Here is a 19,430-nt window from a genome sequence, read left to right on the forward strand (position 1 = left end):
AGAACGGTTATATATATTTTTATATGTACTACATGGTAATATATTTATTTCGTAATTGCTAGGAGTTTTACACCATAGGGATATTACATCTAAGCACTAGCTTACTTTCTCAATGTCGAAGTATTATTTTCATTATTTATTATTTTTATCAGTGTTTCCATTATTATCATCACTTGTCATGGTCAATGTCATCATTAATATTGTTGTTATGATAATTATAATTATTTTACAAATAATTTTTTTAAATTTTTTTTGTTTTATGCAATATTATTGCAATAACATTGGAATTCTAAATAAAAGTAATATATATATATATATATATATATATATATATTTTATATGTTTAAAATTAGTCACATATTTATGTAATTAAAGTAATAATATTCAAAATTTAATATAAAACAACATATACTATGTTATATCTCAATTTTAAAAGATTTATCACACTGCTTCTTAATCATATTTATAATAATAATGATATTATCAATAGTTGGGAGAAATTTAAAAGTTCAGGTTTTAATAAAAGGTGAAACAGTGGATATTAACAATAAAGAGATAACAATGGCTTTTTTTAATACTTCTTTATAAATCTTCCCTATACATAATCTCTAGTAATTGGGGTGGATTTTGTTTAATACTTCTTTATAAATCTTCTCTATACACAATCTCTAGTAATTGGGGTGGATGAAAGGGACAAAAATTATCGACCATGTTTTTAGAGAATAAAGACCAAGGACCTAATGTAGATGTATGTGAAATATTATTATATTTATTTATTTATTTTAGAATAGAAATAATAGTAATTAATAGATTTATATAGATATATTTATTGTTGAGATTAGAATTAATTTTTATGATCTTTATAGTAAAAGGAGTGTTAGTCAATTCTCAAAACACTAAAGGGTTAAAAGAATTTGCACATTACCAATTTTGTTAATCTTTTAATTCAACAAAACTATCATAATATATTTCATATTTAACATAAAATATTGTATAATTTCTTCTATTTTCCATATAAACTTGACATGTAACATTTTCCTCAATCTCTTATTAAATAGCTTTCACCTTACATAAAAAACTAATATAATCTGAAAATAACTTCATCATATAAATTTTCAATTAAAAAAATAGAATTAAACCAATACCTTTTATTTTATCCCTCTATTCTTTTAAACTTCCTTTTTATTTTCTCTTTTTCTTATTTACCATCAACCCTTTTTCCATATTTTCAATTACTCTCCTTTTTTTCAAATAACGAATAACACATCTAAATAATTCTCCTAAAAAATAATCTAACATCTCACCTATAAATTCCTTAAATACTCATTAAAAAAACACCCAAGCGAATTTTACCCAAAAATTAATTGTTATGAAATTCCTGTATTCCACGATTGATACTCTCAATGACACATTGACATTTCAAATAAAAATTTTCAATTAAAAAAATAGAATTAAACCAATACCTTTTATTTTATCCTTCTATTCTTTTAAACTTCCTTTTTATTTTCTCTTTTTCTTATTTACCATCAACCTTTTTTCCATATTTTCAATTACTCTCCTTTTTTTCAAATAACGAATAACACATCTAAATAATTCTCCTAAAAAATAATCTAACATCTCACCTATAAATTCCTTAAATACTCATTAAAATTTTTTTTACCCAAAAATTAATTGTTATGAAATTCCTGTATTCCATGATTGATACTCCCAATGACACGTTGACATTTCAAACCGATGGTGCCGCTGCAGATTCCACATAAGTAATAACTAATAGCTGCATTATATTACACATTCCTTATTTATTCTACGTGTAGTATTTATCTCATATCTTTCTGATAATTAACAACCAGATATTTACTTTCATAGAACAGCAAGTTGAGCACCTTCGACTTCATCCATTCTGCGAGGGTCTGGTGCACGGTTTCTCCTTTTCTGTATCTGTGCATATGGGTATGTTTAGAGATAGAGACGAATGACTTTGAAACAACTTTTAGCAGTGGCATGCTTGACCGTCGAATGATAAGAATCTGTACAATTTTGTCTCTTCAACTCGCTGCCAATTATTTTCTCGTTATCTTCGGACACAATGACTTTCTGGGAAATGTGATCCACGAAGGCGCACAGGGCCGACAAATTGGGCAGTGTTAATCCCTATTCCCAATCGCATATCCATGGATCACAAACTCTCCCCGTGGCCTTTCGCTCCTTAAATGACAAAATTTCCAGTAATAAAAAAATCCATTTGAGTGCTAATGCTTATGGCATCCTCAAAACGAGTTTGATGTAAATGAAAAAGGTGAATGAGAAGATTTTGAAAGTATGGTTACCAAAACATTGTGTCTAGTCCAAACCTAGCCATGATTAACACTCCGGTTGAATCGACCAGCGCGCATCCGTGTCCGTGTTCTTAAAGTCCGCAAAGCCGGCAAGCATAGGCTAAACCTGAAGTCAAATGATTCTATCTCGCCAAACATATAGAAAAGTCCTGAAATGGCATAGTTAAGTAAGAAAAAAATATCCTAAAAGAGAGATGCTTTTTAAGAGAAACTATCCAGAAACGGTTAAGCCATCAATAAATTGTTAACAAAGAAACAGTTTTAACTCTGATTTTTTTCTTAAATATTAATTATTAATTATTAATTTGACAGCTTAAAATTTTTTAATGGAGTCTAATGAGGTGGAGGAATTGCGCGGACGGCTAAAAGTGGCCGGAATCCGGGCAAAATAATTTCAAAAAATCTTGTAGAGAGAGTGTTTGAATCGTGTTTTTGATGATAGAAATGGATTAGCACCATCAAAAATGTCCAGGACACCAAAAGTTTTGAAGTTTAACAACTATAACTTGGATTTACAAAAATCCTTGCCGGATTTTCTCTAAATATAACCGAAATTTCCATAACTTTCCAGACAATTCCTCTAGCTAATTAGACTACAGCTTTTTTAATCAGCTTATATTGTATCTAATGGTGCAGAATAGTACACCATGGCAATTTGAGGAGTTATTTTGAAAAAAGAATCTTATATCCTAAAAATTTTCAAACCAAAAAAACACCTTACAACATAAATGTAATAGAAATATAACTCTAGATTATACATGAGCCACCATTTTTGAAAAAGAAGCTTTTAACCAACCACTTTCCATTGGTAACTCAAATCATTCAATGGAGTGGCAAACTCAAATTGGCGCTTATTTAATTTTGTTTAATTATAACCTCACACATTAATTCTCACAATCGAATTTGACATTGAATCTCACATTTGCAACTTTTTCTTTATTAACATATTAATTTTATTAAAATGTTTCACATCAGTTATGAGTCAAACATACTTAATTAATGTGTTTTTTTAAAATAATATTTGTCGTATAATTTGTTCAAAATTTTATCGAAAGTGATTAGAATCCTTTAAAATATAAAATTTATAAAATTTTACTACCCAACTTTTGAAAACGCTAAAATTATTTTTACATTTAAAAATATATTTTTAAATTATATGAAATTACAATTTCCTAAATTAAATATTATCAAATTCTGAAAAACAAAAAAACAAAAATTAAAATAGTTAAAAAAAACATCTATCTAATTACCTTTTCAATTAATCATTTCATTTTAAAAGTTCAACGAGTTTCAAATTACAGATATACGTACATTATACATTACACAAGTTACCCACTAATTAGTAAAGACATTAAATGTAAAGACATTCTATCCTGTAATCGTAGAGCATAAACTATATTTAAAGTATTGATAACAGATTTGACAAACTAATTAACTGATACAAACAATAAAAGAGGTATATTATATAGGGATATAGAGGGTATATTATGTTATCAATGATTATATGGTTTGTAAGTTGAACTAGTTATAAATATTAAATGTTAACGGAATTTTGAAATTTATATATAAATATATATATATAATATAATAAAAAAATATTAATTAATTTTTTATAAGTTATATATATTAATTTTTATTATTATATAATTATAGTTTTTTAATTATAATTTATATAATATAATTAAATTAAAGTTAATAAATATCTTATAAATATAAAAATATTTTAAATATAGTATAATAAATAATTACAAATATATTAAATATTAAATATTCAAAATATAATCAAATAAATATATTACATTCAAAATATAAGATAATTATATTCATTTTATATTCAAGGTATAAAATATAGGATGGTTGGACCTCTAAAAACTTTTATGGTAGCTAAGGTTTCTATTAATATATGCTTAGATTGCATGATTTTTTCTCAAATATTTTTTACAATTCGTTTAAATGGTGAATATTAATGCTCCACTGAAAAAGATAGTTTCTTTTGTATTCATAGTTGCCAGTCGGGGAATTTATTCTTTGAGTTCATACAATTTCATGTTGAAATTTGGTTCAGGTCTTCTAGTGGTTCAATAATTTCCTTTCCTCAATGTTCTTATGGGTGAGGAATCTCTCAGCAATGAAAAGTATTCTTCACAGTAAGGTTTGGTCTTGGTCTATAGGCTTAACAGATATTGGTTGGGGCTTCCTAATTTGCACAAATGAATCTATGAGACATGGAAGCATTTTTTTATAGATGAATTGAATATTTACCCTATGACATAGGGAATCTTCATTGTGGTTTTTCACAATATTGAGGACATGAAGGTCATTTCCAAATCTAGACCATGGTTTTGGGGTAGTGTCATTGTGTTCATGCAACCTTGGGCTCCCACTTTTGATCTAGTAACGACATTAATCTCCACCACTCTAATTTGGGTAAGGCTTATGAACGTCCCTGTGGAGTTTTGGAACTTCCATAACTATCCTATATTGGGAATGCATTAGGAAATTTCTATTTTCATAGCCATGAAACTAAAAAAATTTATAAGACTAATTTTGAATATGTGTGGAGATAGGAAATTTCTATTTTCATAGCCATGAAACTAAAAAAATTTATAAGACTAATTTTGAATATGTGTGGAGATAGACTTCAACAAGGGTTTTCTCGCTGAAATTAATATGACAGCTCCAATCTATGTCTGGATCCAAAATTTCGATTATGAAAATGTTTCATTCTTGTGTAGGGAATGCTATGAATGATATTTATTGTTTATAGAAGAATAAATATCAAAAGAAAAAGAAAAAAGAGAAAAACGGTGCTGAGGGTCATTATACGATATACAAAGAGGAAAAGTTTTAGAATAAGAAAGAAACAGAAGATAAGAAGAGAGAAAATACTACCAAAGAAAATGCATTAGCGGAAACTAAAACCAAGAAAGGAAAAATGTATGCCAATGAGGATTCTTCAAACTTTGAACTCACTGAAAGTGGAAATGCAGCAAACCCTCCAAACCCTTGTGGAAAATGAATCCCTCCTAAATCCACAGGGACTTTGCTGGAGAATCATCTTCTTGGGCATATCAAGAATATGAGGAAGAATTCAAAAATCACTTATTGAAGAATGATAGGTAGTAAATAGAAGAAAAATGGGATAGAATCAAGTTGGGAAGAAAGGAAAATGTATTTCACCATGGAAAAAAACGAGTCAAAGTACATGATATTGGGTTTTCTAGAAAAAAATTAGTTGAAAGAGACTAAAACTTTTGTGTCATGGGGAATTTGAGTTTCAAAGGGACTAAAATTGAGCCTCTATGCTCAATTTCAAACCTCCAAGGAGAATACACACACACACACACACACACATATATATATATATATAATTCAAAATATAATATAATAAATATATTACATTCAAAATTAAAAATAATAATATATGAAGAGAAAGTGATCAAGTCCTCTACAATTTAGTATGAAGGAGATGTTGTAATGGTTGTAAAGGATTGTAAACATTTAAATCTCTTTTAGAAAGGTATTGTAATGGCCATAAAATGAAACTTTAAATCAAATAACAATAATAAATGATGTCCATTCAATTAAAAGAGTAATAGAAAATATAAATTAATATAAATTATAAATAGATTCGATTCAATCTATTTTATTTTGATTTTTTTTATTAATAAAATTACAAACATTTTTTTTGAGGAAAAAAATTGTCAAGTGCATATCACATTAAAATGAATTTAAATAATAATCATTTATATTATCAATAATGATACTTTAGAATAGTATAGATGCTATTTGTAAATCTAGAGCTATTGCATTTTTTTCCTTTTGTAAGTTCAAGAATTGTGAGGCTACATCATGGTCATGTCCAAGAATAATACCCTAATAGAGAAGAGAATTAATAATGATTTGTATTATCAATAATGATATTTTAGAATAGCATAGATCCTATTGGTAAATCTAGAGGCAATGTCTTTTTTTTTCCTTTTGTAAGTTCTACAATTGTGAGGCTACATCATGGTCATGTCCAAGAATAATACCTTAATAGAGAGGGGAATTGAACCGATGACTTAAAATCGAGTTCGTTAAAAGCACACCCAATCATCATCTATCCAAGACCCCATGGACAAATCTAAAGGTAATCTTGGTTTCTAGAAAAACATTAATAAAATATTTTAACTACTAGTATAGATCTGCCTTAATCAAGCACCTAGTAGGATCAAATCTTTTGAACTTGAAAAGATACACCTAAAGAGATTTGACCTCCTTGTCCCTTTTAGAATATATATATATATATATATATATATATATATATATATATATATATATATATATATATATCATTTTGAATGGGCATCCCATTGGCCATTTGGATTGTGTAAACTATATAGCCTATTTTGATGCATAAATGGAAGCCTTGAAAATCCCCTTGGTTGTTTGGATTGGATAGACTACATAGGATAAGGTTTCATTATTGGATTTCATACAAAGTTGACTAAAAAATATATGTGAAAAAGAACCAAAATTTAAAATAATAAGACTACTTGAAATGCTTTAACCATAAAAAATTATTTTTTCAATTGCTTTATATAATAAATAGATAGTTTTTCTTGTTTAACCATATATAAGCATTGAAATATTTTATCTATGGTACAAATTGTTTTTTTTATCATTAGTTGTATTTTTTAAAATGTCACATATTAATTTTATGTTAAGATTTTCCTGAATTACAAATCATATTCTTATTAGTTTTATTAAGAAATAATTGAATTTTTGTTTCCTTTTACATTGAAATATTTTATTACACTGAAAATTAAAATAATTGTTTTCAATACTCTATCCCTATATAGATATATATGAAATTGAATTTGAAATAATAGGAAATAATTTATTTTTTTTTACTTCTTTGGTATGTTGAAACATTTTATTACAAGTGAACATGAAAATGATTTTTTTTTTCAAATACTCTCTTCCCTTATAAATATATATAGATACTCAAACTGTTTATTGAAGTGTTGTATGAAATTATTTTTAAAAAGTATAAGAATTCTACATTTTGTTCACACTCAAAAGTGAAATACAAGGTTTTTTTTTTAACTTTTAGTTATTTTATCTCTCTAAAATTAATATAAAAATGTGTCACTTCACATGGACATCGAGCCATTTATTTTTATGGTTGAGCATCTCTTCCATACCAACTTATTCATTTTTGTTTTTTTATTATAGCCACCCTCATAGTGTGCTATAGATGTCCATAGAGCTGCTGTAATTTTTTATTTTACTTATGTTCTATAGAAGCATCAGCATAAATGTTTTTCAAGATATGCATATAGTTGTTGTAATTTTTAATTTAATTTCTCATTTTGTATCAATGCATACATGGCAAAACATTTTTAGATTTAGCTTCAATAAGACCCAAATCCAACCATTAATAAAAACCACCCTCCTTTCCAACCATTAATAAAAACCACCCTCCGTTCCACTGAGCGTGGAGATCAATGACTCTCACGATATACTTGTGTGGAATGCAAAATTCCTTTGCGGTTAGAATATTTTAATGAGGAGAGTATACAAGCACGAGAATAAGGCATCCAAAGAAATATTTCACAAAACACAAAATTGTTAGGATTTTTTTAATTTCTTTCAAATAACTACTTCTTAAATGCTAACATGTTCATCAAATTATGAAGCCTACTACAGTCGGTAAAACCTCCATGCCACCTTCTTAATTGAAAAAGATAAACTTTAAATTTATTGATTGCCATGACAATGTCTCCTGCATTACCTTTGAAGCTCTTCCATGGTTAATTGCTCGCCACTTTTGTTCACAGTCGAGATCTATAAGATTTACTTCTGTTATAGAATCACACATACTAGGTTGTAGAATACCCTTCTAGATACAATAAAATATATTTTATTTTCACTATCTTATATAAAATCTAGTTCATATTAAAGCATTTTATTTTATCATTAGCATTCTTCACAATAAAATGTTAATACATGCACCCTCATATACTAAAGTAGAAAACATTATTTATTTATTATCTATATTTTAAAATAAATGTATTAATATATCAACTATATATATATATATATATATATATTAGCTTTTCTCTTTCTCTTCTTCATATATATTGTAAAAAAGTTTTACTAAATATGCATATTGAAATATTTGATTTATAATCCATATTAAAAAAAAAAAAAAAAACTATTATTAATATATCAACTCCATATTAAGGATTGGATGAATTACACATATTTTCTACAATGGAAAAGAATTTTTTTTTTTTTTTTTTAATATGGACATTGAAATATTTTATTTATAACTCAAATTATTTTTTTATATATATTTTTGTTTCAAATATTACATGTCAACTTAACATAGAATAAATTTCACATCATATGATATCAACAATATTATTTTTACATGGTATCTCTCAACTCCATCCTAGATAGCTAAGGAATTAAATATGTCTCTCATCTTAAAAAGTAAAATATTTTAATTTTAACTTTCAATTATTTTATTTCTCTATATAAAATTGATGTAAAATTTAGATAAAAATTAATATATTTTATATATTATCCTTATTAATTTTTTTGTTATTTTTTTTGGTTAATCTAAATGTTATTAGATTTTAAAATTCTTTTTACACCATAAACATATATATATATATATATATATTCCTTTCACCCATAACATGATTTAAGATAAATTTATATTATTATAGATTCATAAAGCAACCTAGATAGATAAGTATATTCCTTTCACCCATAACATGATTTAAGATAAATTTATATTATTATAGATTCATAAAGCAACCTAGATAGATAAGTAAACACGTGTAAGGTATTTTGAGATTAATATAAATTAATAAAATTCTAAAAACACTTGTAATGAGAGAATTGTAATTATTGCATTAGGGGTTTTTTTCCATTCTTAGTAAAAAAAAATTAGAAAAATTATGAAAAATACATAATTCAAATTTATCCTAAAATTTTTTTAAAATATATTAAAAAAAAAATTATCAAATAATTAATTTAAACTATTATATTATCAAATAATTAATCTAAAATATTATATTGTATATATAAATAGATATAGAAAATAAACGATTTTATTTAAATAAATTATTTATACTTTACAAATTTATATTATTAAAAAAAATATAATTTTATTTTATTATTAGTATTTTATTTGAAGAATTAGTGCCTTAGATTAACTTTGGATTTATCATAGCTAAAAAAAGATAATTTGAAGTGTGGAATTTAGGAAAGACTAGAAAAATATCAATACCATTTTTTTGAAATGTAGAATTTGATTAAAAAAATATCAATATTATCATGTTATATTTAATATTATATTTTTTATATATCTTAATATCTTATTCTATATATAATGAAAATTATAAAAATATGTAAATTATTATTATTTTTCTAATATAAAAAAAAAAATTGGAACATATGTTCAACATTTAATTGTTATTAACAAGAGCCATGTGATGGCATGTCACTGTATTTGGTATAAATGAATATTGTGCCGGTAGCATTTAGTTGAGTTTGTTTAATTAGAATGATGTGTTTACTTATTTAACCAAAAAAAAACATCTCATAAACCATAAAGAAAAAATAGTAATAAAGTTGCAAAATATTAACCACTGCAAAAAATTACATTCCATAATAAGAAGAGTAAAGCTATAGACAATTAACCATAGAAACACGAAAAATAGAAAAGGGTGATTGCATATGCCATACAAGATATTATGCATATTCAAGCTTTTCAAGATTAATTGAGTGACTTTTCAAAAAAAAAAAAAAAACAGACAAATCTTAAATTAAATGTATCATGATTGAAAATAAATATATTTATTTAACTTTACAGTTGATGTTATCCAAGCCCCTTATTTTCATGGAGATGTTGAGTTGAATTAGAATTTACTTAAGCTTGATTGTTTGTACAATATGTTAGATTGATTTTCTAGTGTTATTTTTCCAAAAAGAAACAAAGCATGGAAGCTAAAACAAGAGGCAATTTTGCTATAGAATGCAAGAAGCATAGAATATGTTAAATTGTAAAATTCTTTTGACTAAAATTATAATATGTATTTATGTTACTTTGAGTAAAAGAGTTTGGACAGCTAAAACAAGATGCAGTGTTACTCTAGAATGCAAGAAGCATAGAATATGTCGAATTGTCAAAAAAAATGACTAAAATTATAATATGTATTTATGTTAATTTGAGTAAAAGAGTTTAGGCTAAAATGACTAACTATGTTGAGTTGAATTAGAATTTACTTAAGCTTGATTGTTTGTACAATATGTTAGATTGATTTTCTAGTGTTATTTTTCCAAAAGGAAACAAAGCACGGAAGCTAAAACAAGAGGCAATTTTGCTATAGAATGCAAGAAGCATAGAATATGTGTCACATACCCCGGTAACCTCTAGGGAGTTAGAATTTTTTTATACAATTACCACAAGTAAATAATCAATTCACAACTCCACAAATCATCACTAACCATGAGATATACTATGCATTAGTACATCAAGTAAATTGCCATCAAAGACAATAAATTTCATAACCATTGCATAACCTTTAACCATCATTGTAATAACATAAACCATCTCATGAATCCATGCATCCATTTCTTGATATCCTTAACCATATCCTTAACCATGTTAGACATTATGGTTGTCACATCAAATAAAGAACCATCATCATTAAGGACCCGTCAATATCAACGAACACATAAGGCAATCACATCAATCACACCATAGAACACGGATATACCCTGGAAACCCCGTAGGGTGAAAACCAGCAAACGTTTAATCATAAATCTTATTATTAAACGCTCGTGAGGGTTTTCACCCCTCACTCAATGGTTTATAAGGGATCTAGCTAAAAGCTATTACAATTTACATGTAATCTTTTATTTACATACCGCCACATGCAACATTCCTTGTGGCATAATTGTTCTAGCAATGGACAATACTACAGCTTGACTACATCTGCATGGACGAATAATCCTTTTCCCTGCCATAATGTTAAACATCACTTTCCTTGGCACCATCTGCCATCGTTACCTGTCAATGCAGTCATCAACAATCTTGGCAACAAGATTAGTTACAATATTATTCAAACATTAATCAACATCTAAAGAGATCTTATAACATCATATGCATGAGCACGCATAACATACTAGCTAACTAGCATATCGATACCCAAATAATACTGTTTGACCTCCACAATATTTACTAATGCATAACTCTCTTCAAGAGTTATAACTCGTTAGCTCATGTAAACCGAGGAAAGAATCAAGACCAGGTTCCTATTTTCCAAGATAAATCTTCTTTTCCAAGATAAATCTTCGTGAATAGCAGCCATAATAATAATTCCTTCACTGCATGCATTATCATAGGTTTTCCTCACCAAAAAAATATATCAAATAATCATTTCTATCCGCATGCATCAACCAATTTTCTACTAAGAAAACATGTAATTTAAACATTCTCTTGCTGCACATAAACAAAGAATATCACACAAGGTCAACTTATCTTTCTATCCTTCGACATACTCATAGCCATAGCTGAGGTCCTCACTCTTCAACCTCTTTAATGCAGACGCAGAATCCTTGGCCCTGATGATCAAAAACAGCTTTCCTACATCTGGTTGAATCCTCAATATTTTCTCTATCAGCACTTTGGCCACAAAGCCCGTGGCACCTGTGATGAGAAAGTTCTTATCCTTCATGAAATCCACAATTCCAAGACCCTTAACTGGAGATATAGCAGAGATGTTAGCAGTAGTCGTGCTCTCCATTTTTCCACAGTGCTACATACTGCCTCCAGTAATACTTCCGAAGTGCATGCTTCATTTCTGGCACTCACCAGCTGTAACTCGTCCGAAGCTGCTCTTCGGTAGCAAAACCGGCCAGATGTTGATTTCTTACTTCCCATATAACCTTTCCTGTGGCCGCTTCTTAGTACAGAACTGGAGAAACACCAAGGTACCGGGAAAGTCTTCTTGATTGGGATGAGAAATCCCGGCTTCTTATCGAAATAATTAGCAGAACAAAAATCCAAACGAATCCTTGGATGCACAAGTAGCTGTGATGTGGCCATGACAGATTGCAGGGTAACAAAGTGATATGTGTCGAACACTACAAACACAAAAATTCTGAGCATGTATCTGTGTAGTCGGAACAAATGCGACTGACTGCAAAAAGGTGGAAGTTTGCAAGCATGAGTGAGAAACAGATGCCCAGAGCTTCACAGTTCTCATGAAAAGATAGGGAATTAAACACTGATACATCTGCATGCACTTGATCACAATGTGCATAGCGTTTGTCAGATGATTATCCGACTTTAATTAATTAGTGTACACCAACCATTCCGTCCTTCCCCGTTGAAGCGTTCCGGTAATTTGTTGTGCCGTGGATTAACTGCTAACTGATTAGCACAGCGCTTTGTCCACCATTTCCATCCAAAAAAACCAAGAATTAGTTCCGAGTTCAAGAATCCGTTCCGAATCCAAGAATCAGTTCCCATTTCAAGCCGCCATTCGCGCCATCCTTTAATTGATAGCTTTATGGATAATCAGAATTAGTTTTTGAAACTAATTCGTGATCTTTTTAAAAAAAAAAAGAATTATTATTTCATAACTGAATAATTTATGGTAATTTATTACTTTACGGATGTTACAATATGTTAAATTGTAAAATTCTTTTGACTAAAATTATAATATGTATTTATGTTAATTTCGAGTAAAAGAGTTTGGACAGCTAAAACAAGATGCAGTTTTACTCTAGAATGCAAGAAGCATAGAATATGTCGAATTGTCAAAAAAAATGACTAAAATTATAATATGTATTTATGTTAATTTGAGTAAAAGAGTTTAGGCTAAAATGACTAACTAAATTGCCAATCACATAGTATTCATTTTCTGTAATGTAAAAATATTTGTTTATTTGTTGATTTGTTTTAATGGTGATTAGCTGTATTTAAAAAAAATATATCTGAAATAAACAAATTAAAAACTCTTCTTTATAGAAAGATTGGAAATAAAAAGCCCAAGTAAATTTTGTAAAATATGAGGAAAATGATTCAATTCCAGAATCTTTAGTAGATGTTAAATGTTATAATGTTTAACATTTGAACTTAGTGTAAATAATATAAAATTAAATAAAAACAACAAAATTTATACTCCAAGAAAGATTTGATTCATCTCTACACTTAGTAAATCTAAAATTAAAATAGATCTAAACTAGTTTTAAAAATCTTAAACCACAAACACACTTTCCAACAAAATTAAAATTTTTATAATTAAATGAAAAAAACATTACAATTTAATAATTAAAGCAATCCCCTTTTGTTTTTGTTTTAATGATTATATATTTATTAGAATGTAATGTATACTTACTAGTCATAATTGTTTTAAAACGTTTACGGACCAATTAACTAAATAGGTTATTTATATATCAAAAATAGAAAATCAGATCAAATAAGTAAAAAATTACATCATTAAACTCAGCAGAAGAAATATAAATCATCTATTCACGGTTTTTGAAAATAAATGCACAATCAGTACATCGATGTAAATATATATTGAAGGAACAGAATGTATTGATATATTTTAAAATATATATTTATAATATGCACTAGACACACTGGACGACGTGCATAAACTTTGCCTATTACAGGAAAAAATTTATTTTTATGACTCACAACTTCTACTCCAATGCACTCAAGTATGGCTGCGTGAATAATAGAGAGTGGCCTCGGCCACCAGAGGAAGGCGAGGAGTGACCTTACTAAATAAAATAATATTTATATTAATAAATAATTTATAAAATTGGGTTACTATTTTGTTATTTTGTATTATGTAAACCAATTGATAGGCAACGTTTTTTTTAATTTTCCCAAAAAGTTTCAAAGCACTGCAACCAAAAGAATAAAAAACTATAATAATAATATTATTAACAGAATTTGGCAAAATAATAACTAGAAAATTTGAGTAATTGCAATTCATATTGCACAGAAATTATAGTATCGGATTATGGCATGGTTATAGGGTTCCATAATATTCATATCGAGTAAGAAAAAGAGATTTTAAAATCGGTCTACTATACCAAAAAAAAATAAATACAAAATATCAAAATTATCAATTATGAAATATAATTGTATTTTTTCCCTGAGAGTAAAATATTGGCCAAATAAGAATTGAGAATTGATTGAGATTGATTATATATATATATATATATATAAATATAATAATTGAGTTAAGAAGTTAATTGAATTGAGATGCTTATTCCATAGTCTAGTATGGCTAGGCACTGTTAGAAAGATGGATTAGTTCATCATCAATTTCAATAAGAAAATAATTGATTTGCAAAAGGTGAAAAAAAGGGAGGTTGGTGATCCTAAATTAAAAATTATATTTTAACTAGAAAAATAATATTTACTATAATTTAAAAAAAATGAAAATGCTATAAAGTAATTAGAATTAAGAAAAATATAAAAAATTTTAGATTTTTCAAAAATATTTCAACAAGAGATTTAAATAAACTATTTGAAGATTTATGTTAAATAATTTATATTCTATTTAGCATTCAAAAATAGAATTTAAACAATGAAAAATAACACATTGTGTTTTGCACTCTTAAATTTTTTTTTTACAGAAACACTACCCATAAATTTTATCTTTTTACTAGCTATTAAGAAAATACAAGATGAATTTACTAGATTGGCACTTTATAATAATCTATGGAATAAGTTATATATATTTCATGAGAATATGCCAAGGGATAGCAAAAAAAAGAAGTATCAATACACTAGAGGAAGACACATTTTCTTTGTATATGCCTCATTGAAATAAATAATAGATTGACTTTTTTTATGTAAATAATATTTTATGTCGGGAAGCATAAGATCTTGTTTAGGGTTAAGTCTATGTAACAAAATTGGAAACCATTAAAATAATATATTCAATATGAATTCAGGTCACTTACAAAAATTGAAACTCACTGGAAATTTGAAAGTCACTAGGAAGCATAAGAATAATTCCTCCCAACTATTCAAAAAAATTCAATTGAGAAATATCTTATTGAAACTTATATATTATTATATTTTTATTTTAATACTAAATTGAATTTCTTTGGGTTACTTTACAAGTTGATATTATTATTCGTTCAATGATATGATAAGATGTTGTTATCTAGATTTTATAGACCTTGATTGATTTTGGATATTCTTTATAACAGTAAAATTTGATCCAACTGATTGCGTTAATCATCCTTCCTTCGTCCTTCTGCTTTCTTCCAGGAACATCGATGACGATGCGTCACTAGTCTTAGTCTCCCGCGACCCGACGGTGGTGCCTTTCTCGGGGGTTTCCTCTTCTCCGAATTGCGACGGGATTGACCTCATTTGGCTATGCAGCTCTCCCGCGGAGCCTGCTCTGATGCCGCCCTTCCTTCAGCAGCTCTGTTCTTTGGATGCTCAGAATTTCCTTGATGAAGTCTGCTCCGTTCCATACTCATGGTCTGGCAGTAGTCCCATTTGTTTACAGCTAACTTGTTTCTTTTGCCAACTGGTTCACATTTTTTTCCTTGTCATTCGTAGCTGAATGCGTTACGAGCCTTACTGGATGCTCTAATCAATTTCTTGTGGAATTGAATTGCCACGCAGGTGGTTGTGTTACGGATTTGGCTCGACTTACCTGGTGCGGAGGCGCATCTACAGCGACGGACTTCACCGGTTACGGGTAAGTACATACCCTGGCTGGAGAGTGAAAGCCTAGAGCGTGGTCACGGCTCTCTGCAATTTATATGGTGTTTCGCCTCACTGTCAGTATTTCAGTCCAATAGAGGTTAGGGCTTTAAAGGGGTTTTTCCTAAATTGTATATATTTACCACGATGTGGCTACAACTCCGTTAATATTCCAGAGCTTACTTCTGCTCTGAACTGAGTAGCTCTCTTGCTGTTATATTTTGTCACAATTGAGGGTTTTCAGTTTTGTAACTGTCTGATTGCTCTGCTATTTGATATGGATATTCTGGCACGCAGTAGAAAACGTTATCTGCTTGAATCGACTTGATTTCTGTTATAAGCATTTACAGTTCTGGGTTTGGGTCATTCGTAAGCCTTCCTGGAAAATCATGTGATGTGAAGGCTCGGTTCTTCTTTTAATCTTGTATGAATATTATGTTGGAACTGTTCAGAATTTAAGGGAATATTTGCGTTGAAAATTGGTTATGAATTTTAAGTTTGAAATGTGGTCTCGGCCAGCACAGAACTCTGTTCATTATTTGTAGCTTTGAATGCCCGATACAAAGTCCTTCAATAACCGCGTTAGGGTCCCGGCCTATTTCTTACTCTGCGCGTTTCTGTGTTGTAAATAGCGGAGTCTACTACACAGGGTCAATGTAACTTTTGCTTTCCTCGGTTTTTTCAATTTTCTTTCGTGAGATTGATCTCTGTTGCGAACCCCAGGGTTTCACAACCTCTCTCGCAAGGTTGATTATGGCCAGTAGGGTTCTGCTGTCGAGCCCGTTCTCAGAGACTCCTGGAATCGTCTGCAGTTCATAACCCTATCCAAGGGCATAGCAACCCCATTTCTCTGGCTTGTTATCTACTTCCTAACATGATTATTTTTTTGTACTTGTTCATGCATTCAAGACGTTTATTATCCGATCTTTGTTTGTTGTGTATAAGAGAAAGTTTTTCCGCATTCCGTTATTTTACTTGGGCGCTGTACTGAGTTCTGGGGTTCTTGTATTATCATCACATTTCTGATATTTGCAATTAAGTTAGCCTAGGGGGCATGATTCGTTTTCTTTCATGATGGTCTTATCTTTCATTTCCGCATTGATTGGGACAGTAAAGAATTTTAATTTCTTTCTTCTCTAGGTAATAGATTATCCTACCAACATCTATAGACTACCAGTACTCTTTTTTTCTAAAAAGAAAAAACATAAAATCAAATAGAAGTTAACTTTGCATTTTAAACAGAGTCTTTTGTCAACAAAGAATATAAACCAATTTCTTTAGTGAGAGTGACTCACTTCGACGGTTATTGTAACGCCCTGGAGTCTCGGGCAGACGTGCACGACGACGAGTTGATGTGCGACCGAGCGAAACATCCTTCACACGGAGTCGACAAGCCGGAAGTTGAGGTGCGGACACCCGAGCTAGCGGTGCGGTCACCCAAGCTGGCGGTTGAGGCATGGCACGACGAGGTTCGGCATGAGTTGCGGACGAAAAAATTGGAAAGGAAATCAAGTGTTGGCCGTGGATTTGCCCGGCACACTTGCGTTGTATCTTTGAAGGTTTTATCATAATATATATTTCGGGCGAACTCGTTTGGGAGTTGCCCCTCCCGGTTCATATGAATGTTGTTATTAATATTTCGGTTTAAGTTATACATGATGATGTTATGATGTATAATGAAGAATGAAGATCTAAGCATTTATATGGATAAGATAATCGGTTAATGCATGTTATATCAGTTTAAGAAGAAGTTGATATCGGTTAATGCTCGGTTATCTTGGTTAAGGCGTAGTCCACAAACGTGCACTTGGTAAAAGTGAGCGTTCGGTGGTGCCGCACACCGCCCAATTAAAGAAAAAAAGATTGGGGGCGTGACAGTTATACTTCTTTCATGAATTCTTTTGTAAACAAGTAAACTCTCTATATAAGGAAATTTTTTCTGAATCCTACTAAACTTATTTCAGTTATAACTACAAGAATTTGTTGCTTGCAAAAAATTTACACTTTTAAAACTCAGTTCAAATATCAGCACAGTACTTGTTTGGTACCTCATACGTGAGTTGCTTTCAAGCAAGTAACTTCTCAGGAAGAGATCACCTAATCTGTAGCTAGTCAAACCACCCGACCATGAGATTTTCTTTCGAGACCAAATCTCTCCCCTAACTTGTTCATGAGACCTTCGGTCTTCTCCCAATTGCTCGTGCTCTACGCTCTTGCTATCTGATCATCACCAGACATAGCAAGTCCCCCCCTGTAAGGTCCTCCGGCGCACATTCGGTTGGGCGCCGGGCAAACCGGGCGCGGGCGTAGTTGTGCGACGGGCGCGCGGGCAAGAGGCGAGTTGGGGCGCACGCGGGGTGCGATGCGGGCGAGAGGCGAGTTGGGGCGCACGCCGAGCACGGGCGCAGGTGATCGATGAGTTGGCGCACACGTCGGGCATGGGCGCGGGCGAACCGGCGAGCTGGCACACACGGGGCAGGCGCGCGGGTGGACTGGCGAGTCAAGGCACACGGAGATGCGACGAACAAACGAGTTAAGTGCGACAATACAACAAACGATGGGAAGCTTATACTCTTTGGAAGCGTGAAACAATGGACTTCAAAAGCCGACCTACACGATGGGCAGGCCGACTTGAAGTTGGGCGTGCAAACGATTGAAGAAGGGCGTGTAAGTAAGGATTGGGCGGTCGGATGGGCAGCCCACCCACATGTTACAACACATATATATTGTAATGCGTTGGGAGGCATTTTCACTCACGAACTCGACCAAGAAACTTCGCATAAGGAAGTGCGCAGTTCAAGTGCGCAGAAAGGGATAAGAGGAGAGCGCATAGCTCATGCGCTGATCTTGGTTAGCCGCACAATTGGAGGTGACACTTGGAGAAAGTCGAAGGTTGGGCAAGGTGTGCCCATGGGTCGTTTGAAGTACCGGTTTGTGTCAAGACTTGACGAGGGTGTCTTGGTAGCTCGGGTGAGCACCCGACCATCGTGCAAGGTGCGCACAAAGGTGAACGAAGACAGTTTTGCCGTGATTGTAAATTGGCTAAGTATAGACTTGGATTTTGCCAAGTATACTTGTAAAAGCTTGTATTGTTGAAATACTGATTAATACATATATTTCGGGCAGACTCATTGTTCAGGGAGTTGCCCCTCCCTTTATATTGTGAAATTGTGTTCTTGTTATAGTTGCTGTTGATAATGAATGAGTATGGGTGTTCATTGGTATAAAGGTTTAAAACATAATAATACTTGGTTGAGAAACACAAATTAAGTAAGAAGAAGTGAATTAGGCGTAGTCCATGAACATAAGTATTGGTAAAAAGAAAGTGTTCAGTGATG

The 19,430-nt window shown here is 30.4% G+C and overlaps 1 protein-coding gene across 1 annotated transcript; it reads left to right on the forward strand.

Moving 5' to 3' along the window:
• The first annotated feature begins 15,313 nt into the window (after positions 1-15,313).
• Positions 15,314-16,420, forward strand: LOC149223578 (uncharacterized). The gene is made up of 3 exons (XM_089387938.1): positions 15,314-15,323; positions 15,585-15,864; positions 16,012-16,420. The coding sequence occupies exons 1-3, from the start codon at positions 15,314-15,316 to the stop codon at positions 16,121-16,123; spliced, it is 402 nt and encodes a 133-aa protein (XP_089244064.1). The 3' UTR covers positions 16,124-16,420.
• Positions 16,421-19,430: the final 3,010 nt, after the last annotated feature.

Source organism: Pinus tabuliformis, chromosome Q (genome assembly GCF_031772625.1).
Source record: "Pinus tabuliformis cultivar Carrire ecotype Pingquan chromosome Q, CPIR1, whole genome shotgun sequence".
NCBI classification, from domain to species: domain Eukaryota; kingdom Viridiplantae; phylum Streptophyta; class Pinopsida; order Pinales; family Pinaceae; genus Pinus; species Pinus tabuliformis.